The sequence below is a fragment of the Synchiropus splendidus genome, chromosome 6 (assembly GCF_027744825.2).
Source record: "Synchiropus splendidus isolate RoL2022-P1 chromosome 6, RoL_Sspl_1.0, whole genome shotgun sequence".
NCBI classification, from domain to species: domain Eukaryota; kingdom Metazoa; phylum Chordata; class Actinopteri; order Syngnathiformes; family Callionymidae; genus Synchiropus; species Synchiropus splendidus.
In genome coordinates this window covers 13,928,520-13,952,230 of record NC_071339.1, presented here as the reverse complement: position 1 = coordinate 13,952,230, position 23,711 = coordinate 13,928,520, and the positions used below count along the sequence as shown (strand labels likewise).

General features: G+C 44.0%; 1 protein-coding gene across 5 annotated transcripts in view; it reads left to right on the top strand.

The window, feature by feature from the left end:
• The window catches only part of kcnab2a (potassium voltage-gated channel subfamily A regulatory beta subunit 2a), a 78,584-nt gene that overhangs the window by 45,448 nt on the left and 9,425 nt on the right, over positions 1–23,711 (top strand). For 3 of the 5 annotated variants that reach the window (XM_053868989.1, XM_053868993.1, XM_053868991.1), the window contains 7 exons: positions 15,742–15,785; positions 17,507–17,544; positions 17,746–17,825; positions 22,331–22,375; positions 22,805–22,849; positions 23,056–23,099; positions 23,335–23,421. In XM_053868989.1, the coding sequence (XP_053724964.1) occupies positions 15,742–15,785; positions 17,507–17,544; positions 17,746–17,825; positions 22,331–22,375; positions 22,805–22,849; positions 23,056–23,099; positions 23,335–23,421 (383 nt within the window). Of the gene's footprint in view, positions 1–1,032; positions 1,963–15,741; positions 15,786–17,506; positions 17,545–17,745; positions 17,826–22,330; positions 22,376–22,804; positions 22,850–23,055; positions 23,100–23,334; positions 23,422–23,711 lie in introns of those variants that run through there. The other 2 variants (XM_053868990.1, XM_053868994.1) reach the window with 2 other exon arrangements.

The following is a 23,711-nucleotide window of genomic DNA, read 5'->3' as shown; positions in this document are numbered from 1 at the left end:
CGTGCTGGAATCCAGTGATGGGCTTGTACCGTCCCATCATCTCCTGGTGACATCTCTTTTAATTATCTCCTTGCCACACTAGCTGGTCTGCTCAGATAAGCGCCAGGATTGTGTTACAGTCTGTGGGTGTGTCTCTTCATTCTCCAGCCACTGTTGTGTTGAGTCTAATTATCACGGTGTTTACTTTCAGCTATCACGCATTATCATACCCGCAGGACGTGCCTTCATTGTTCCACTGATCCATTTTCACCTGAATGACTGTCTACAGCCTTTTAGTTATTGTTATGGGTGACCTTCTTGACCCATCCATCCTGCTTTGGTGCAGGTCAATAATGCCCTGCCCTTTACCAAAAATACCTGCAACACGAAGTAAGGGTTGCGACTTGCGTGTTTGAGATCGACTTTGAAGCAGCTGCTGTTTCTGACTTATCAGTGACACTTTTCACATAAAAGCAATAGTTGTAGCATCGGAATCTCTTGAGGTTGCTACTTCCTTTTGACCCAACTTGGCCATGCATCATTGTGACAGGTGCTTCACCCATCCAATGTTGCACATACAGTTAGGTCAATGGCACCTTCAGAGTTGTTTTGAGATCTGCAGACTGGGATGGTAAGGCTTTACCCCGCCCATAACCACTGGTCAGATTGTGAGTGTCATCCCCTACGTAAATATTCACAGCTGACGACTGTTTATTTTCCTCAGAGTTCAATCTTAGTTACAATGAATCCTGATTGTTCAAGACCAAGAAGAACAGCTGGACTGAAGGAGACTAACAACACACACTGTTGGTTTATCTGTGACACTACACTGTCTTTTTTCTGAGATACCAAAGTTATGTAACAATGATTTCATGGTTAGTTAAGCAGACCAAAGTGAGAACCCTTTTCTCTGGACTGTGGGCTGTTTCTGAGTCCTGACCAGTTTCCCTTCCTTCCTCTCCCTCCTTTGACATCCTGACATCCTGAGCCACTGCACACCTCACTCCAGGGGAAATGACTGAGAGAGAGGCGAGAAAGATGCATTACAAGATTTGGGTAGCGCGTGTTCTTCTCAGCAGATTTTAATGCCCGGCTCTCTCACTCAGAGCGTTCCTCCTCAGAGCTTCTCTTATATCCCTCCCACTACATTCCCTCCCTCCCTCCCTCTCTCTCTCTCTCCCCCGTCGCCCGCCTGCGTGCACCACGCCGCTCTTCGCTGAGGCATGCAGATGGAAGTTTAATCCAGGCAATGGTCAACGCAGGGAAGCCTTTGTCAGGGGGTCAGGCATTTGTCTCTCACAGAAGATCTGGAGGTTGAACCCACAGGCTTCTCTTTGGATTTTTTTCCGTCATACTCTGGTTGGATATGTGTTTTTACTCCTGCAGATCTGACAGCTGGAGGTGTTTTCTCCATCTCTGAGGCACACCATTTAAAACAAGCAACATCCAGATGATTCAAGGAGAGTTGGGGTTCACACGCCTCCTTAATGGAAGTCATGTTGCCTTTGGGACCTTCTTTGTTTTCACCTGATCAGCAGTCCTTCAGTGGGTGCTTTCATTTCCCCACACCTCTCCGACCCTCTGCCCTTCCGTTCCTCCCTGGACACTCACAGCTTGTTACTGTATCAACTGGCAGTGATTTGTAACAGGAGAGCGTGAGGCTTGATTTTGGGTCACCGCCATCTATAGACTGAAGCGCCGGAAGGTCCTCACAATCTGTAGGTGTGCTAACTAGAACTTGTGCACTTCGTGCAAGCGCCAAAGACCCAAGATGCAGGTTTCCTTGGTGTGCACGGACCACCGTGGTGGGGTGAGCCGCAACACTGAGGACCGGTTGAACCGACAAAACGCCAACAGCCCTGGAACCGGGACCCGCAGCAAGTTCCGTGCCGTGGCCATGGTGGCTCGCAGTCTCGGGCAGCTGTCGGTTCAGAGTGTTCCATCGTCCAGTGAGCAAAGCATGAAGACTGGCATGAAGTATAGGTATGGGATTTCTGATGATCTCCTCCTTTGAAGAGCTGCTAATTCATATTCAGAAATACTATGAATTATCAGACTTCCTGGAACTTTCAAAGACAAAGCTTATAAATCCTAAATATATTTCATTTATCAATATTATCAAGGTTAGTGTTTCACCTAAAATGTATTACATATTAATTTATTTATTATTATTATGTTATATTTTAGCAATTTGGTGAAAGTGGCTAAATGAAGTTTTGAAATTATGTTTTACTATATTTATAAAGCATATTCATATAAATGCCAGTGTTTACTTAATTTATTGTGAGGACAAAAATGCTCCATATTTTTGTCAACAACATATATTTTTTCTTTTTTTGGACCTGCACTTTACTCATTGTGTTAAAGATGAAAACAGGAAGTGTAACAACTTAAAAAATAATAATAATTCATCTCTGTACAACAGCAGCATCCTGTATGATTTTCTTGTTTACGTCTCACTGTGCTGTAAAAACGTTGCATTTCATCTTTCCGGTTCACCGTGTTGCTCACATACGAGATATGTTAAAAATCCGTTGAATAAAACGGTTTAATTTAAAGTGAAATTATTTCTCCATAGAGAGTGCTGAAATCCCTGGGTCGGGGGGGAGGGGGAGAAGATTAATGACTGTGTTTTATCTACTTCACTGCATATTTAACACTCAGGCAGTTGAGGGTTTCTGTGCATGCAAGCGTTTCATGCAAAACAGAAACGCCTTTGCGTGGCAAATGATTTAAGCTCACAGCTTGACAGCGAGGGGAGCAGTTATTAGAAGAAATGCATATGGAGGTGTTTGACAAAATACCTGAGCATGGTCTAAATGTGTGCCGCATGTTTTACATCACACAAAATCATAGCTCCGTGCCACACCAAAGCACCGACACGCCGGGAATTGAGTGATTCTGGACCTTGTGGTGGAGCTTCTGTCACTTATTTAATTAACAAGACATAAAATGTGCATTGCGTTTTCTGTTCGTCTCAGGCAGCACATCAGTCATCAGTGATCGTCTCAGAACTATCATGTTCTTTTTATCTGCGATTTGCTGTCGGCAGCCTCGCCATGCTGCCACATTATTGAGGCTAATGATATTGAATGAGTGAAAACATTCTCAGCTCGGGGGCCAGCGGCTGTTTGTGTTCCTCTTCTCTGCGGTCTCGTCTGAAGTACAGCAAGGGCTGCGTTTGTGGGGCAGGCTTGTGTGTCTGATGAAAACTGGAGGTAACACAGGAGCGGGAGGCTCTGAGACGCTTCTATAGGGTCAAATGTTTGGAAGGAGAGGCTTGGACAAAGTCAGGTTTATGTTTGTCAGTAGGCCTGGGTGATGTTCCAGTGGGCTACAGTGAGCCAAATTCATGTCAACGCTTATATGTCAAACATGCAGCTCTTGATGGAGCAACAAATCAAAGCAAAGAATTGAGTTTTTCTTTTAGGTCAATCACCTTACTAAGCAGTAATTTTTTGACGTCATCCTCAAAGGGTTCATGCTCCACTTGCCCAATGCAATTTCATGGGGCCAGCAGTTCAGCTCAGACCCTGACTTTCTTTACCAAGGATTCCTCCTCCACCTTACTCCCTTCAGAACTGTGAAATGTCTCCTCACCGTTTCTCCAAGGGGATGTCTGGATGTTGCATATCTTCTTGTGTGTTGGGAGCTTGGTCGCTTGGCTCTGCGCTGGCCTCATATAGACAGAGCGATCTGTCTACTCCATAGCTGAAGATGCTGCACCTGTCCAAGTGTCAATCTAGTACGTGGTCCTCCTTCACGAAAAAGACCCTGGCTGCTTGACCTCTATTTTCCACCATGTTCAGATCAACACCGTGGTATCCTCAACCTGGTGCTTGTGGATTTTCAATGGAATTAACTGACAATAACCTGAATATGGTTTTATAAAATATGTCCAAATAGTATCTGAAACCAAACTTCACACCTGCATATGACTGTGATCTGGAAGCCTGCCACTGACAGGTAGCTGCAGCTCAGCATCCTGACACCTCTGAACCAACCAGCTGTCCTTTTATTTCAGCTGCGGTTCAACGGCCGAGTCAAGAGTCATTTGATCACAAGACACCACACAGGTATATTTTCACAGGAAATTTCGGTGAAGCGCGAGTTTCTTTTTGTAGGCAGCCGAATGCTTTAATTTCGTTTCGGTGCTCTTTGGCAACACAAACATGATTGGAATTTTTCCACATCAGTTCTGGGACACTAACAAACACAGACATATACATACATATACAATACACATACATATACAAAAAAATGCGTTCGAAGTTATGTTCGTCTTAAACTTCTAAACACAAATAACTTCTCCGCAGCTGCGGTTGAATTACATCAGTAGATTGCTACTTGTTAGCACCGCATATGTGTCCACAAAAGTCAGCATAATATGCTTTAGAAGCAACAGTACGCGTTAGAAACACATTAATTTATTAGCTTGCCCGTCCAGGAGGACAGCTGCCAGCTCAGATTCCGGCTTTATTCCGTGGCCATCCCAAAGTCCATGCTCTCTCAAACAAACCGCCCATTTTTAACCATGTTTTGTTTCTGGTTTGTTAATCTCTTGACCAATTCGCTTTTCCTTTTCTTTGGCTGCTTTGCTGTGTAAGCCGTTGTAGCAAAAGTGGGTATTGCAACTTTCCGATCCATGGCGTGCTTCCAGCAAATTTCCATACTCGGGACAGGAGCATATCAATGTCAAGACTCCAAACCACACTCCCTGACCAGAAAAACCACATTCTCTGTTTTTTTTCAAACCTTGGTAGCAGAGCCCAGGACTCATGCATCAACATTATGATAAATTATTTTGGAATTTTGTAAAAATATTTCTGCAAACTGCACCTTTATGAAGGGTCAGCAGTACAAAACGCTACATCTCCACACTTCCCACACATTTTGCGATGCCTTCTTCCCTTTCTTTAATGGTTTAATCGTTGTTTCTGCACATTATGTGTCTAGCCATGATATTTAAAACACGACTGACATGACAGGTCATGGCCAAAGACACAGTCGGAGATACTAAATATAAATACTTCCAGATGACAAAAATTACTAACATGTTACTAAGCAATACGTTACTGGCATCACAGCATTTGTTTATGTTCGAAAACCATGGGCTGTTGGTTTCAAAACCCATTTGAGCCAAACTTTAAGGGGATTATAATCCAGCAAAAGAGCGAAACACAGATGTATATTTTGGTTAGAATAGGCTTCCATGCTCAATGGCAGCGGTGAAACATCCAGCTGTCATGAAACGGTTCGGCATTTTCCTCTGATGCTGAAACTGAGGAACTTTTTTACATGCATTCTAATGGCGTGACAACATCTACTGTACCTACTCTATATGATCTACTGTACCTCCAGTGACGTCACCAAGGCTTGGTTTCGGTTCTGGCTTTGATTCACTGAGACCTAGATTTACACTTATTTAGCATTGTACCTTTTGTAGACAATATATTTTTGCTGCAGATTTATGCATTGTTCCGGAGCCTCATCAGAACACTGTAGTCCCATCAACCCCACCTCTCTGAAGAGGCTTCATTGGAAGGTGGTTTTGCATCACTCGAGATCCGAAGCCTCACATTACTCAGTGTCAAACGATGAGTAAAATATGTAAAATCTAGCTGAGACCCTTTGCCGTCACCTCTAATCCACCCAAAATAACTTTTCTTGACACTCTTTGAGCCCTGTAATATCCCAAATAATGCCATTTGCATAAAATTCCTCTCCATAAATGGCAGCCTGGAGCTTGAATAGAGCTTGATGACAACATACGTGGGTGAAGACGGAGGCTTGGGGACCAGTGACCTCCCCCGCAAGGTTGCTGAAACCATCAAAGTGAACATCTCTCTAGGTAGTAGCTGACTGTGCTGCCTCACCACAAACAAGCTCACTCTTACGTGACATTGCTTCTGTCCTTGTGCCTCGAGGAGCAGGCTTGTGCTCGGTCTTCATTTGGGCGAATCAATTCCACACCAGCCAATGACCATGGAGCTTTGTGTTGGTCAGTGAGTGTCTGCCAGGAGACTTCAGTGATCAGAAGTGTTTCCCCGAAGACACTGCTCAGCTGAGGTCAGCTAGGCAGCTATTTGAATTTTTAGTGTCCAGAGTTGCACGGAACAATTCAGCTAAGTCGCACTGTGTGTCATTTACTGCAGCCACCTTCCAAATTACATGTGACTCACCTTCACCCCCCTCCCCGGAAGCGACTCGCCTAGGACCAGACTGTCAGTAGAATTCCTCACCTTTATGCTCTGTCTTGGTTTTTAGGGTTGTGCAGTTGATGGTGAGTCACGGCCACAGTAAATCACTACAGGCAGTGTTGTGTAAGAGGATGGCGTTTGTGTGCTCTTCTCATGCTGGAGAATGCGTAATTTTTAAATGTTTACTATCATTTCATAGCTTCGCTGCTCTCCAGAAAATGACTCCGGGTATTGACCCGGAGCTGGGAATGCAGCCGGATCCACCGCTGCTAATGGGTCACGTGTTTGTGTGTGTTCATTTTGGCTGAAGATTTATTTCTCTGCATCACATTTAAAACGCAGTCCTAAGCTAAGTCAGCATCTATTTCACGCCTGCGCCTCTCTGCTCCATCATGTGCCTGGTTTCGAAGCGAATGTATACAGGACGAGGCGTTGTTGCTGGATCCATGTCTGTGCTAATCTTGCCGCGCTCTGCTAGCTAAAACAGAGCTGCTCACTATGGCTCCTCTGAAGTGACAGTGAGTAGACACTGGATTAACACCATCAGTTTGATGGACGGTCATCCTGAGGTGGAGAACTGCAGTGACAGTCTGGTGTTGGTTCTTTACTCGAAACTTTTATCTATATTAGTGATTCTGATATAACTAATATAGGCTGAGGCCGATAGTTGGGCCACCAGCGCCCCCTAGAGGGCCGCTGAAAGTTTTTTGTTTTACACCTCTGCTCCGTGTGGGAGATGCTCGGTTTTAATACACTTGCCACATATGGTGCCATCAGTGCGTCATTGAATTGACCAACTATGGAGAAGTTCTTGAAAAGAAAAAAATGATTAAGAGTGTGATTGCGGCCCCAACTGTTTTTAAAATCCATTTTTATGGCGATACTTTCATTTACACTTCACTTGTCTTCTTTGGGCTTTGTTTATGAAAAAGAAAAATATTTTATGACATTTAGATTTTGTTTTATTATATTTATTTTATTCATAATTTCATTTATGAATAGTGTACACCTGAACAGCTTTGTGTTTTCATAAAGAGTAAATATTTTGAGAATAAACCGTGTTGAGCTTATCATGCATTAACCAGAAGGTTCAATTCATTCTGATTTTTATTGTGCCATAGTTAGCCGACGCTATCTCCAGTTCTCTTCATGTGATGAAACAGTACCAGTCCACTTGTGGCTCCCCATTCACGGGGACGTCCTTCTGAAACGTGAGGTTAGATCACATGAATGTCAGTGAGCAGTCATGAGCATTTGACCCCAGCATGTGGTCACAGGATTCACCTTTACCTTGACGTTATGATTCACTTTATCTTTACTTCACTTCATAATTGTAACACGTCATTTAGCTGCAGCAAAATGTAGAAGTGTTGGACTTGTTTTCGGAGACAATGTTGTGACGAAATAAAGAGGCTCCAGTATTTTTTCTTTTGGGATGCATCAGTGGGTGACAGAAAGCAGTGGGAGCGAACGACAGGGCGTTGGGAGTGTGGGCGCATGCCTGGATGATTTCCCTGCGTTGTGAGGCCTCTTCATCAGCGAGCCAGCGTGTCGTACACCCTCCTGAAAAATGAATCATGAATAAACTGTGGTAGTGGAACAGAACATCCACAGCCCAACATGTAGGCCAAACTAGGCTCCAGCCTCAGTTACTTTAGCTGTTAAGCTTTAACCGTGCGTGGAGTTCTCGCCATCTGTTTGCCCGGGGCGTGTGGAGGGAAATTACCTAGCAGTGGGTCGCGTCATTCATGGATGCAGACCTCACTGTACACATTTGAGGTGCAGCCTGTGTTGAGCAAGGATGAGGGCGGTGTTTTAAAATAGTGGTTGACCACATGGTCCAAACACTTGTGCTATGTTGAGGGAGCGATGGAAGACAGCTGCCGCTCTGATAGTTTAATTAGCAGTAGCCGTGTGTGTTTCAGTCACTCGTCTCACATGGCACCGTGTTTATAAAACCTCTGTGGATGCAATTTCTCATAGAACTAGTTAGATCATGTTGTTCTGCTGAGTAACATTGGAGCCGGTTGGAATTATTGTTGAATGGTCACTAAAGCCAGGAGAGCATATGAATGAGGCAGTGGAGAGGACGGGTGTGAGGATGATGATGATGATGATGATGATAGATGAAGGTGGCTGGCTTGCTGTGGCGACGCCTCGATGGTTTGAAAAAAAATCTAATGAGCAATGAGTGGAAATTGACCCAAATGAATTTGAGTCTTGCTTGGTGTGATGCCATTCAATTTCTTCTTCATTTTATAACAAATAACTACCTGCTTTCTATACGAACTGTATTGCCGTCCATAGTGGTTGAAGCAGTTTTATTTCCACGTTGGTAAATCAATTTTGTGTACGGCTTGTTTTCCACTGACTTCTGTATGCAGCGTTTCAAACCTTGCGTGTTTCCCTCATGGGATTTCACAAGTGGTTTATTTCAGAACATAGCATAGCGACTTGCCTCCCGTGGGCACTGGCAGATTGATCCTGGAGAAGAGTGTCTGAAAATGCCAGTTAGCAGGAAAACAAACTCACCCTGAGGACAAACCCTCGGCGCTGACAATCTGTTCAGGCTCTATAGAAAACAACGTTTACTGCCCTCATGAACTGCGTAACTGCAGGCAGATGTTAGCTTCTGTTATGCATGAGCTTCTCTCTTCACCCGGAACTTCATCTTCTCTTCTTTGCCTCTTGGTTTAAATCCTGAAGTTAAATAATTTTCCTGCCATGTGTATCAATGGTTTCATCGTCTGGTACCGTCTTTGATCGCCTGAACAGATAGGATCTCAAATTCAAACCCGTCCATTCTGGGTTAACGTTTAAGTAATAAGAGTCCAAACACAAACACACCACTTGACAGTGTTTGCTTCACATTCACCACATTTCTTCATTAATCAGGCTTGACTGATTTTATTTTGCTGTAGAGTCTCTTGTGGTCATGTTCCCAGCATCTTTCCTGCTTTCAATGGTTGCTTTGTACATCAGCCTTCAGTGGTGAATGAGCCTCGCCTCACCTAAGCTGCGAGAACATCGTTTTTATAAAGTCATTTTCTTTTGCAGCGTAGCCTTGAAGTGAAAAGAATGGTCCAGAAAACCAATTTTCACTTTCCTCTGAAATGCCTTTGGATGAATAATAGAAGCCATTTGTCTAAAGTTAAGCTGAACTTTTGAGACAATATTGAGTTGAAGTTCCCTGACTGATGTCCGACTATGTCTGTGTGCATAGTTCCACACATCTCTCTGGATTTATTTTTGCTTTTATTGCTTCTTCTTGGGTCAGTTCCTGTCTGCTATTGCCGCAGCAAGTCAGACTCCTCCACCTGTACCTCCTTGTCATGTCTTCATTTTCCATGTCTATCTACATCATTGATGAGCTTCGTATTCATCTTATTCTTGCTGCCTTCATCACTTCACTGACATTGTTTTCATGGCAGCAGAGAAAACAGAATTGTTGCCTTAGAAACCACCATTCTAGTGGGCTACAATCGAGCTGAGCGCTCCATATAATGCACTTCATAGTTTGATTATGCTCAAACATTTGGGCTCGAACGGTCATAGATTATATATAAGTTGTATAATAGTAAACTTTGAGAGGACTCATTGTACATTTTCCCAAAGACTGTTATTCCTTTTGTATTTTTGTATTGTTCTATTTTATTTTCGAATATGATATGGGTATTGTATTATATATGGGTTTGTTTTTTGTAGCTTTCTCTTTTTGTGTATGCTGGTGCGTTGTGAAGGTCTTGTGCATCTTGTTGTGTATCTTTAACGTCTTTTATGCTTTTCTTGTCATTGACTGCTGTGACACGTTAAATTCCCCCACTGTGGTACAAATAAAGGACATAGCATAGAATGCTTAATATTTGGATGAGTTTTACATTCTAATGGTTCCATGACAGTCATAATCCAGTTATCGCCTTCCTCCGACAAATGTGTGCATGCGACTGTGGTCATTCTTGGTCCAACATGTGTTATGATGTGTCAGAAAACCAATTCTCCTCCTCCAACAAGATCTGCACTTTGAGTACCTTCTTTTGTGTAATCTCTGGCAGAATTTGGAATTGTTTTTCTACGGTACAGGAACCTTTGAAAATGCATGATGGTTCTTTGGAACACACAGAACATCCCGTTCTCTTTGAAAATTGTGGGTGGGATCGACGAGTGAGTGTGTGGAGCTGGGAAAAATGTATTTCATCAGTGCATTTGTGCTCGAGTAGCTTTTTTCAGGACAAAGTGGTTCACCCTCGTCCGCAGGCTTTCTTTTGTCTGACCAAGAGAGTTGGAAACTCCATCACGTTGCCCCTGGAATCCTTTCAGTGCAGTGGATGTTACATAAAGCGAAGCGCAGGAAGAAACCACCTGCAGCCAGCAGGAGCTGGTGGCACCCAGTGTGAGTTTGTGTGTGTTTTCCAGTGGAAGGCACCGTCGGGGTTGTATTAATAGTCTGCTGAGTGAACATAGCACTCAACACGTCCCTCTTTACAGCCTCATGACCTTGTTTTCTCATTCATCACATCCGACTTCAGCCGGGTTTTTGACATTCATTCCCTCTCGCAGCGCGTCTCCTGACACGCACCAAGTCATCAGCTGATCTAGAGAGGAGTTTCTACTGCGTTGTCCCGCGGGTGTTTTCAGGAAGGCCACATTTGATGCTCTTGACCAAACTACCAAGTGAAGACCCAGATCTCCTTTTAATCATGACATATTAATGTTGGGCACATGTACATGAATTATTCAGTATATTTTCGGGACAAACTTGACATCACAGGCTTACCACAGGAAGAGGTTTGCTGGATGCACCATTGCAAGAGTCAACAATATTTTTTTTCACTTTCATTTGCTTGCTTGAAGCTTCGTATTGTTTTTAATGAAATGACATCTTGACAGCACTGTTGAGCCATGCACCGACCAGGCGTAGCGACTTGTTCTTTGGTTGTGTCGACAGCTGCACCTGTCTTCCAACGACCCTCATTTTTTTTCAGATCAGAGTTGTCGTTTGTTTGTACAGTGCTCAGTCAGCCTCTTTTTCTTAAAATGAAAAAAACAGGTCAGCAGTCTCATTGGAGCTTGATTGTCATGCTTCGAGGTAGAAACGTGATCTGACCTCTTGTGGTGACCCTAATTTTTGACCTGCAATGCCTCATGGGATTCTCATATAAGCAGAAATGGTCAGACTCATGCTTTAAAGCGGGTTCTCAGCAGGTTCACCACAAACCCTGCTGCACGATGACAGGACATGTTCTTGTTCAATCCCAGAATTAGGTCCAGTTCCCTCTGATAATATCTGACGTCCACTGCAGGAGCTCAGTTTCCACCCTGATGGATGACTATAAAGTCTGTCTCTCACACGCTGCGTGTTTTTCATCAGGTCCAGTAATTCAATAGCCATCCTTCAAATAATCAATAATAAATTACTGAGACTTTCTTGGTGACTTCTGTTAACCGACCATTTGAGTGACCTTTTTCGGAGGGTAAACACATGTCACTTGCAATTTCTGCCTTCAAAAGGTTGTCGGTTCAGATGCAATTGATTGGTGAACATAAAATATTTGGTTGACCCTGAGCCTCGATGACTTCACTTTTCCAGTTTACTGTTTGGAAATCAGATGATGAACTGAGTCTTGACCTGTTATTTTGTTAAGATTTGTTCTTGAGTATTCTGTTAAATCTCGTATTGAGGACCCCAATGCCACTGTGAATTCCTTCTTCATAATTAAAGAGGAGGGTGACTGTTGGGTTTCATGTCTGCTGAGCCTCAGCAGAAACCTGAAACTCACCTGCTCATTGGTCCCCAGAAAAGGGTCAATACGGCCATGAACAATAGCGCCGATCGGTCCAGTAAATTATTGACCACAACAGCCTGCTGAAAGATGAAGCAGGACAATGGCAAGGTTGTTGTAAAAGCTGGTATTTATCTGTTGGGAAGACACAGCCTGGACTGAAGGCAAAAGTAATTCAGCTGTAGCTTTCCCTCCTGAGTTCTTTCCCACTCTGCTTCTGTCTCTTTTTAAGGAAATGAGAAATCTGGTTGAAACCACATTGTTTTGCTTTGCATCCTATTCTGTGGTCTAATTCCCAGAAGGGCATTTAAGATGATGGTAAATTTGACTTTAATGATGGTGGTTTGGTGGATGATATCTAACCGCGTGTGAATTTGGAGTCGGTGTATGGCGGAGGAAAGAATGAGTCGGTGCAGCCTTGATGGGATGAAAGAAATTGTGGTGAGATGAGGGATGAATGTCCTTATTTTGGAGAAGTGAATCCAGGGATCATGGAACTTGAGTGAATGAGCACTGTGAGGTGTGATATGAGTACTGTTGTCTTCTGTACAGTCTCAGAAGAAATGTGTCAAATATAACCTCCCAAAGGAACACGCCTCCGCTATTCCACAATGAAATGGTAAAAATGGTAAATGACTCTTATTTATATAGTGCTTTCCATGCTTATCCAGTAACCATAGCTCTTTACACTAAGTCACCCATTCACACGCTGATGGCAGTAGGCTGTGACGCAGCGGGCCATCTGAACCATCAGGAGCAAACCAGGGTTAAGTCACTTGCTCAGGGACACAACACCACAAACACGTCAGGAATCAAACAGGCTACCTCTCCGACACTCCGACGATAATGAAATATGTTCTTCCAAAGCGGATCATACATAGATTCTAAAGCGATTGTTTTGAGGATGGATGATGGGACTGGAGGAAGGTTTAGACCAGGGGTGTCCAAACTGGTCCTCCAAGGGCCAGGGCACTGCACATTTTGGTTCCCAGCAGTCAAGCTCACTCTGTTTAACCAACCAGTCATCTGAAACAAGCACCACCTGATGGACAGCCAACAGATTACAGTGTTTCGAGACATGATCTTTGATCACACCCCTGGTTTAGATAGAGGAGGCTGACTTGTTGTACCAACCCCTGATGGGCTGTACCGAAACCAACAAAGATGCCTGAGTGAGCGAGCATTATTCTCAAGTGTGAAATCAGTGGACGCATTAAGACTCTGCTTCAGTGGACGAAATAGTTAGTGAGAGAAGTGTGGACTTGAGGTCCACACCTCTCTCACTAACTATTTCTTTTATTTATTTTACTAACTATTTATACTAGTTGAAGACTGTTCAACTGTTATCAGTGATTGTTGAAATCACTGAAGCTGGGTCATGATTTTGGTCCGTGGCTGATTTCGTCTGTGACTGACAGTGCTCACGATGCTGTGCTACGGCGCCCGCAGGGAGCGATTCTGCACAAACAAATTAATGGCTGTTAATCATAGATTAGCTCCAGTGTTGTTGCCGCGGGGGGCTTGTGTTAACCTTGTCACCGCAGAGCCTCGGAAGAGTCTGTGGTCTCCGTGGTCTGGCTTCATTCTTGTCACCGGCGCTTCATGTGTGACGTCATCCTGCTCTCTGAATCAAACCGCCCTCCTCGCTGACCAGATCACATCTCTATAACAATGTTGTCGAGAGAAATCGGCCTCAAGAACTATTAATGCGTCTTTTCCTCATCACTGAAATGTGCGTTGTCTCACTCAGCCTTCCATTCCATTCACACTTTTGTGTCTGAAATTGTAGCTAAAAACATCATTAGATAAAGGTTCTCTGAAGAATGTATATGTAAGCGGATTAACTCAAGGCAATGTTTTTGTCGAACAATAACTCAAATTTAGCCCCCATGGCGGGTATGACAACAGCCAGATTGCTATATTCATCCTCCACCGTATTTTGGGATGTTTTCCTCAGATCACAATAGAATAAATCTGTTACTCATTGCTGCAGTCGGGCACCATCAGAACTCCTCCGAACACAGTCCCACACAAACGCACACACACACACACGTACAGCCGTACCAAACTCTCCTCACGCACACGGCGGTGTTGTGTTTCTATAGCTGTGCTCTTGTATGGATGTAGTGGTTTTCCTCCCACACTCTGGATTTGACTCCTGCACATGTTACATCATCATCTCTGATGGCACTTTTTTAAAATATTTTCCCCTCGCCTGCTGATATATTTGAGGGTGACCAGATAAAGATGCTGTATTTCGTGATGAGTGGTCACTGACATAGTAGTCTTTTAAAGGATTCCCCATAGAGATTAAAGATCCCGCTGCTTACAATGACAGAAAGTACAGTAGGATTCTTAGAATGCTGACAAAATGAGATGAATTATACCAGATTAAAAGAGGAAGTGCAAATTGTGGCTTTAAAGATGCCATATGAGTGAGTGAGCGAGGGAATGACAGATCCGTCTTCTGTAAACCTCATCCTTTAATTCTTTTGTTTCTTCTCTGATGGATGTGAGCTTGCTGTCTTTACCAAACAAGTGCAGGATTTTCTGAGGGGAGGTTGGGTACAGTGGTTGACCTTATACCCTGTACGTCTCTGCGTGAACATCAGACGTCTCTACACTCTCCGAAGATGCAAAGGTTAATTGATGACTGGTGAGCTGTCCAGGGTGTGCCTCCCTCTCACCGCATACACCTCACATGAAAGAATGAATGACTGCCTTGTCATTGTGGCAGAGGTCTTGTCCATGCCTTATGTTGTTGTGGAGGTCTTTTGGTGTCCTGTTTGAGTCAATTTCTGAATGACTGTTGCACATAAAACATCAGCTCCTGTGGTTTTCATATCAAATGCTGTTCATCACTTCATTGCTGCTTCACTGTTGACCAGAAGAATGAAAACCAAAACCTATCCTCACATGTATCTTGGACTGTGACTGATCCATAAGTAAGTTAGGCTCAGTGATTTGAGACGTGGAGTAGTTAGAAGCCGCCAGTGCTGTGGACGTGTGAAGATGTTCATGAGCATAAAAAGAAGGGTTCGATTAGAAAATAAGGTCTATTTTATAAGTAACACAAAGTAAAGCAAATTCAATAACATAACAGTTTTTTACAGGTTTATTTTTCCTGAGCCCATGAATGAAGTTGTGTGTCTACATCAGGTCTAAACCATGCATGAATGAAACATCTTATGATCAAAGTGCTTATAATTCCTAACTGCTAGGAGACCTGACTACAAGTGTTGTTTGTCAGCGGCGAGTGCGTGCGTGCGTGCGTGGTGATGGGCTCAGGGACGCCAGCTTTAGCAGCGAGTCGTAGCGAGCAGTCAAGCTCTGAGTGGAGGAGGGGGATTTCAGTCAGATGGCGGCTGAATGATCCTGGTGCGCTCTGAGACGTTTCTTTGGATGTCGTGGTGGGTCTGCTTAAACCCCCGCCTCTGTCTCACTTCAGACGATTGCGAGAGCACTCACAGTATACAGTGTATGTGCGACTGAGATACTGCCTTTTCTGACTGAGCCAGTGAGCGCGTGTCACAGCAGTTAACAAGTCGCTGCCACTGTTCAACCTAAAGCCTGTTTTCCTCAGCAACCTGGAGTGTAATCTTCCTCTGCAGCGAGGAGACTCGCTGTGAGACAGAACATGGCTGTTTGCACTCCTTTGTTTGTTCTCAAGACAAATGGAGGACAACAGACAGCCGTTTCCTTGGCTGTGTCTGGACATAGAACCAGCAAAAGTTATAGCCTCGCTGGATTCCAAAGGTAAATGTTTGTCTTTATTTTGACAGAAACCTCGGGAAGTCGGGCCTCCGGGTGTCGTGTCTGGGCTTAGGTAAGATTGTTTTGCTGTGTGTTGGTTTGGATCTTAAAGCCGCATGCAGCCTCTCCTCATCCACATGCTCTGCATCCACATCTTCTCTGCAGTTAGCCACGTCGACGACCACAGAGGTCCTCGTGTTGGTACCAATACTGTGGCTCTCGTATGCTGTAGACCAGCAGTGCTCATCTCCTTAGTAGTATATAGAGGCGGCGAGCCAGAGCCTGGGTCAAGGGCCGCTGATGGAGGTGTGATCACGTTCCAGCAGGCGAGCCTTTGTTGCTCTAATAGCTGGAAAAGTGAATGAGGGTTCTGACAGATAATTGTCCGAGGACGCTGACCTCCAAAGTTCCATCAGTGGGCACTTGATGGAAAATAAACTAGACCGGTGCGGGTCTTTTGAAAACAGACTGTGTGAGATTGGCTCTCTCAATTCATCCCTGAAACCAGAGCACATGGTCTGACTTGGCCACCATCGACCCCGTCACCATTTCATCTCACTGTTTCCAACACTGTGCACTTCTCACAGCAACTGACCTCTGCAGACTGGGGAAACACCAGAGCTGCTGACTCTGTGGCCAGCGAGACTCCTTCTGATCATAATGTGTGCGTGTGTTGTAAATGAAACAGCTTTTTTAATTCCCCCCTCAATCCGAGTGCGCTCCTCTTCTGTTTCTGTTTAAACATTAAATGTATTGTAGTTCATCCGCTTTGTTCTCGCTATTTGAGGCGACCTTGTGCTGCATTATGTATGAAGGATTGGTCAGCACCATGTACGTGCAGCCAAAACTTCAGCGCAGTCTCAGACAAACACAGAGCCGAAGGCCTCATGAGCTCAATGAACGACTCTTGTTACTAACAGAGCACTTCTATGGTCTTAAGGCTGCAAGCTTGTTTTTGGTGTCAACAACTGGCAGTAACCCATAAAGCACCACAGAAGGACTTTTCTCCACGTCACACACTGTCAGCCGAGGTAACTTATAGTGCACGATATACCGCCAAATACAATCGCCACGATGACAGTTCTGCATCGCACAATAAATTTGATAAACACATGGCTCATTCGCTGTATACATGAACATGACGCGACCATCCGTCACTGATGGCGGACACACTCTCATAGGCAGCGCTAATACTACAGCCCTGCATCAGTTAGGGACCATCAACAAATTCTAAAGCGGTCAAAGTATTAGTGAAATCTTCAGTAAGGCAATGGAAAACCACCATTTTAGGAGAGAGAATTGAGAAAAGGTTTTTCATCACACAATACAGAGGACTGACAGTTTGTATAATGATTTGTAGAATAGAATATGACTAAATGACTCACTATATGACTCTACGCTTAGTTAACTATTATATTTAAACATAAAGAAATGATGATGTTGGAGACAATATCCACTAATAAGTTTCATCATAAAACAGTTTCAAGAGAGACGTAGTGTCCAACACATGGAATAGAATGAAAATGTATTGATCGTGATAATTATTATTATTGTTGAAATTTCATTTATCGTGATTACAACCATACTGCAAACCAACATCAGCAAGTTCATTTTTTAGCCTAGAATCAATGAACTGTAAACAGTCCCCAAGCACAACGGGCCACATCTCTACTGCTCTGGTTCAAAGCTGTTTATAAAGTTGTTCTTCCATGTGCTCCAGTTGAAATTGCTGTGGAAGATGTTTGCGTGTTTGTGTACCTAAATACTGATCCCCATCCTTCTCGCTCTCTACAGGAACATGGGTGACATTTGGAGGACAGATAACGGATGAGGTGAGGACATATGGATGTTGTCATCCTCCATCAATCATGGTTTGGGAATAGAACCCCTCAACATGATCCCTGATTGCCTCAGACTCCTATTTTTACCTGAAAGCGACTCTCAGAGCCGCTGCTGCATAAAGTTGACAATAACGAAGAGAGGAATATTCGAATAACCGCCCGTCCCTCCGCTCTTGCCTCTCCTCTCAACAGATGGCCGAGCAGCTGATGACTCTGGCCTATGAAAATGGCATCAATCTGTTTGACACAGCGGAGGTCTACGCTGCCGGGAAGTGAGTATAGATCCTGCCACAAAGATGGAGCGACTTTTGTTTGCGTGATCGATCATGCAGTTTCAGAGTGGAGGCGAGAGGAGTCAAAGTTTTGCTGCTGCAAAGGTTTTCTGATTCACTGACGGAGCCAGGGATCACACTTGTTGTGGGTCTAGTCAGACATATTTTTCTTTTTATTTTGTTATGTTTAGATTGACATTGTTCTCTCAACCCACGCTGACACAACTCACTCTTTTAAAAGGTGTTTAAAAAAACGGGTGTTATGAAGTTGTGCTGTTATGGGAGTCATATTTTCAGTTACTCCATAAAATATCAGGGGTTTTAGCAGAAATGTTGTTGTCGCACGACGCAGGAATAGTTGCTGACCTTTTAAAAAAACATCAGCCACAAAGTCCCTCACTAATGAAACTTTTGTGTTTCACTCTTCTGGTATTTACTTAAAGCAGCAGTGTGAAAAGTCTGCTGGGTGAGTAAGTGTCATTATAAGCAGGTTATTAGCCCTAAAATAAAGGGCATCAATGGCGTGGCTCTTCTGATACACACTGCCGTAACACAAGACCCAGCAATAATTTAAGAGCAATAAGAGCAAACTCTAGTTGAGGACAATTTGCTGCCATGTTCATGGCCTGCGAGCTTCTGACAGTTTGAGTCTCTAGTCATATTTATAAACAACTCCCATGTCTGCCTTACCAGCTGGTGTCTCGTGCTTAATAGTGAAGTTCCACGCTTAACCACTCAGTCTGTGGGTCATTTTGTTACTTCAACGTGTTGTCTCCATCGAGGTCATGTGACTCTTCCATCTGTTATTACCCCAATCTTTTCAGGGCTTCTTTGTTGCAGAGGTAATAACAGTGGAGGCCCATCGCTGTCTGTCTGCTGAAAACACTAAAGTATAACAAAACTAATGTCTCCCCATTGAGACTCTCATTTTGGGTGTATGTATTACGACTGCCAGTAACATGTTCCATTTACATGATGAGCGTAACACAGCTTGAACAAACTTGACAATAATAAAAGCAGGGAGCTGCAGGTTCTGTGAGGTGTCCTCAACTCAGACCTTTGTGGTATTGGTCAAGACTCCAGCTAGAATCATCTGGCACAAATGTCATCATTTGCATTCACACATTGACTTGCTTTCCTCCATAGTGGTGGTTCCTAAATGCAACCTGTTTTTTGTTTGTTTGTTTTCTGTCTCCACTCCACATTTGATCACTGTTCAGACACTGTTGCCCCTCTTTGTGCCATATGTTGTGTGATGTCCAAGTAGATTGCTCTTGTTGACACATGGCCACTTGCACTGGCATTCAGAGGCTTCAGAACATCTGAGCGTGTCCACCATCTAAATTCAAAGAGCTGGGACTCGCGGTATTTTTAACCTGTGAGAGCTTTGTAAAGAAATGGACTTGACTTGAATGTGAATTAATCCAGCTTTACACTAACTTGGATGCTTTGAAATAATCTATAGGATTATCCTTCAGCAACAGTGTCTGTGATTAACAGCACCAAGTCGGTGCTTTTATCCCACTGAGTGTATTCTAGTTGGTTATTATCGTCCAGAGTTCCATGCTTTCAGTGCGCCCATGTTGGGAGCGGTCATCCTGGGAGTGATGTTTCATAAACAACCTTGATAGCCAGGTTCCCAGAGAGAAGAGTGCAGTGTGGTGAACACAAAGCTCCGAAGAACTTGTGAAAGAAAGAGGCATCCATTTCCATCTCGGCGCAGTTGCACAAGACAGGTCCAGAACTGCTGAACGAAAAGTCCAACTGTGTCCGATGGATTTCACTGCTGGGCGACAGGTTTTGAGAGATCCTTGTTGAATCTCATCCGGCTTCAGTGGCAGGAAGTTTAATAAATTATCTGCACTTTAAATCGCAAGCATGCCGTATTGAAGGACTAAAGCCTGGTTCACACATGCCACGACTTTTCCTGTCTAATCTTTTTTTCCCAACCGTTTCAAAAACAAGTTTGTCACTACAGGAAAATTCTGCATTCGCAGAAAGCACAGGCTGGAAGGAGAGGTGATCCAGATGGAAACATGCCTTTACTGTGGGAATGTCTGAAGAGAGGTGACTGAGGTTGCAGCAAGGTTCGAGGATTCTTGTGCAACTGCCCCATGACCCAGCTGAAGATGAGATGTTTGACCTGAATGTTTGGGATGACGCGCTTATGAGACTTTGGAGTCTCTGTTTTCACGCCATTCTGGGGTTGGTTTTTGGTTTTGGAAATCATGCTTGGGCCTGACTTTCCAAGGTTTAGTTCCTTTTAGAGGTGGCGAGCATAAATCTGTTCAGCAGGTGCAAACATTTGTGGCGGTGTATCACTTGTCTCAGTAAGTGGTGTTAGACAGGTGTTAATCCTGGCAGCTTCCACCGCCGAGCAGATTACATTACGCATCCACAGGACTAGAACAAATCACACACTCAAAGCAACACGGCGGCAGATTTCAGGTTCCACATTCTGACTTTTCTGTCTGGTGCTTCACTGAATGTGTTCCTTCTTCTCTGCGCATCTGTTTACTGCTGGCTATTTGTTCTCAGAACACGACAGTTGTTTAAACAGCAGACAACATTGTGATTCTTAACCACATGTCGACAATTTATCTCTCTCTCTCTCTCTATATATATATATATATATATATATATATATATATATAGTAGATTTTCTGCATTTCATCGCATGAAATTACACTTTCTCTTAATATATATATATATATATATATATATATATATATATATATGAGAAAGTGTAATTGTATGCGATGAAATGCAGAAAATAAATCAAAATCAAATCAAAAAATCTAAATTAAAAAAAAAATTTCAGGATTTTAGTTCTATATTCCGTCACTCACAATTGAAGAGTACTTTCGATAAAAATGACAGACCTCTACATGCTACATGTAAGTGGGAAAACGTCAAAAATCAGGAGTGTATCAAATTCTTGTTCTCCTCACTGTGTGTGTTGTGGATATACAGTACATATGTATATGTCCATTCAATAAGGCTGACGCTGTTATCAGGCGTGCCGGCTGCTATCAGCAAACACATATGCAGCACTGGCTCCAGAAAGTAAGCCGCTCAGCTGGCAGAACGGACCTTCCTTTATTGACTTGCAGGCGTAGAGATTTCTGCTCGTGGTCCATTAATTGGAAAATATTGTATTAAAGCAGCTGCACACAGGCAGCATAATGAGGCAGGACTGTGGAAGTAAACATGACATGAGTTATTAATAACGCCGCATTATGTCACAACTTATGCTACTAGTCCAGTCGTGGCCCATCCAGTTGAATAAAGACCCAATTAAGGACTGTACCGATGAGGTCATGATGCTGGCGGCGCACTGTACCTTCTGTTTGGATTCCAGAGTTACTCACGATTCAGGAAGGAACCACACAGAGAATCTCGTGTTTCCCGCTCCCCTCCCAGGGTCCGTAAGAGCGTGTCCATCTGCTTGAATGAGTGATGCAGCACCTACTGTAGCCCTGCCGGCTCTTGGCTCAGCACGCTGTTAACCTGGAGGATCGGAGAGGTCATCTCATGCCAAGTGGCAGCTAAGTCCATCGTCTCTTTGGTGCTCTCACTGGAAGTTGGTGGAGCCTGTCTTCTCATACCATTAAGCTTTTGAGTGCAGATGTCAGGAAGAAAGCTGGACCACTGATGATGAAAAACGTTCATAAGGTGATCGAAATGAAAGGTGACTTACACATACAAACAGAAAGCCAAACAGCGACACACAGCCATTACAGAGGGTCTAGTAGTGTCAATGAATCCCTTCTTTGTAAAGCACATGGCAGAACATCAGTGGTGGCAGTCCAGCATTTACCAATGATGTTGAGGATGAATGAAGATGTGCAGGTGTGACTCGATGATAGGTAGTGGATGACGGTCTGGGACTTTATGAACATGTCACTCCCCTTGTAAGCTATGAAGCTCCGTGTGCGTCTGGCTGTAAATCTGTTCAGAGCTCATCTATGAGTCTATGTCCTTCTGGTTCTCATATACCAGTGGTTGAACAATCTACTCGTAGTGACAAGTGTGTCGTCCAGGAAGTGTTTGATTTTAATCCCTTTCGGTTTCTGTTTTATCTTGTGGACTTGCTGAGTCCGTTTCTATGGTGCACCGCCTGACAAATCCTGGACTCCCTCAAACCTGCGGAGACAGTTGAGGAGGTGTCCTGTTGCTCAGAGACGTCATTATGCTGCGGATGAGTGATACGGCTGCTGTGGCAGGTTTCGTCCCGTCCCTAACGTGTCATACGTTCGCACCCCGTGGTTGCTAATGAGTGACATGGCAGTGTCCCTGCAGCGCAGCTGGGATCTGATCCTGACTAAGTCGAAACTCGCAGACTCCTTGCTCGCTCCTGAACATGTTCCTCTGAAAGCTCCCACATGCATTATGCAGCAAATGTGCCGAGTCCAAATACTTTAATTTGAAATGCTATCTGTCTGTGTAAACACTCCTATCTACCCAGCCATCTCCTCACCGCTGCTTCTCTCCGTCTGCTACAGGGCAGAGGTGGTGCTCGGGAGCATCATAAAGAAGAAAGGATGGAGGTATGAGACACAATTGTTTTTTTAATTTCCGTCCCGTCGCTCTGAGATTGTGTCCTCGCGTACTGGGAGTCTGTGTTTTATGAACTGGAAAGTGGAGAGATGAAAGATTAAAATGGGTCGCGCCCACACTCCCCTTGAAAGAGCTCAATAATAAATGAACTTTGACTCGCTCTGTCCTGGTGTAGTGTCTGTGTACAACGGCACACTAACTTAGTTAGACATCTTTTTTTTGTTTGCTCTTGCTCATCCTTGGGTTCGTGTTGTGAAACCCCGCTGTGGGACCAATAAAGAATATGTCACCTGAACATGTATTTCAAACTCCTGCAGTTTCCCACAGTCTCACCTGTATGTTCCTGCTCACGGATAAGAGCATGATTCCTCTGAGTTAAGTAGCATGTTACTAAACCTGCTTCTCTTTTCCATTCGCAGACGCTCAAGTCTGGTGATAACAACCAAGATCTTCTGGGGCGGAAAGTAAGTTTCCTCCACTCTGGCTGTTCAAATGAGAAACGATTCTGCCGTGTAATTTGTTTCTGATGCAGCCGATAAAGGCAGAATGACGCGCCCCCCCCCGTACTGATCTGGTGTCAGATACTTCCACCAAAGTTCATTCATTTGTGGCCTCTTGTACTTAGACCAACAGTTTGAAACACCTTCTGTTTTTCATGTTATTGTTGCAGAGCAGAGACGGAGAGAGGTTTATCCCGAAAACACATTATAGAAGGTAAGCAGGCAGATGGGTCTGGATGGAATCATTTTCAGCCAGACAAGATGATTCGTGATTAGTTTCTATGGCATCAACGGTGATCATAGATCATAATAATGATCTATGGTGATACTGTACTTTGACGCACACTTTTACTACATATTTATCAAGTTCAGCTCAGAAATAAAAACATGGCTGAGTTGGTCTCCGTGGTTCACTCTCACGCGTTCCGTCACTCTCCTGTCTTGGTCAGGTTTAAAAGCCTCTTTAGAAAGACTCCAGTTGGATTATGTGGATGTAGTGTTCGCCAACAGACCCGACCCGAACACACCCATGGAAGGTAAGTTGTCGTCTGATGAACTTTCCCACCTCCTCCTGCTTCTCCTCGAGCTGCGATCCGTCTCTATGACGACTGTAGTTATGTACAATCCTCCGGCGTGAAGTGAAACGTCTATTTTTAAAATGTTGTCTTGGTGTTTCCACCTCCACAGCTGCAGCGAGGATGGATTCTGAGACCTTCAAATGGCTGAGTTCTCGCCTGTGTGTGGGCTCAGCTGCTCTTTCAGTATCCATCTGCTCCAGTCTCCGAGTTTCTCTTTTGGCTAGGTCAGGGTCGGAGGTCGCCCGTCC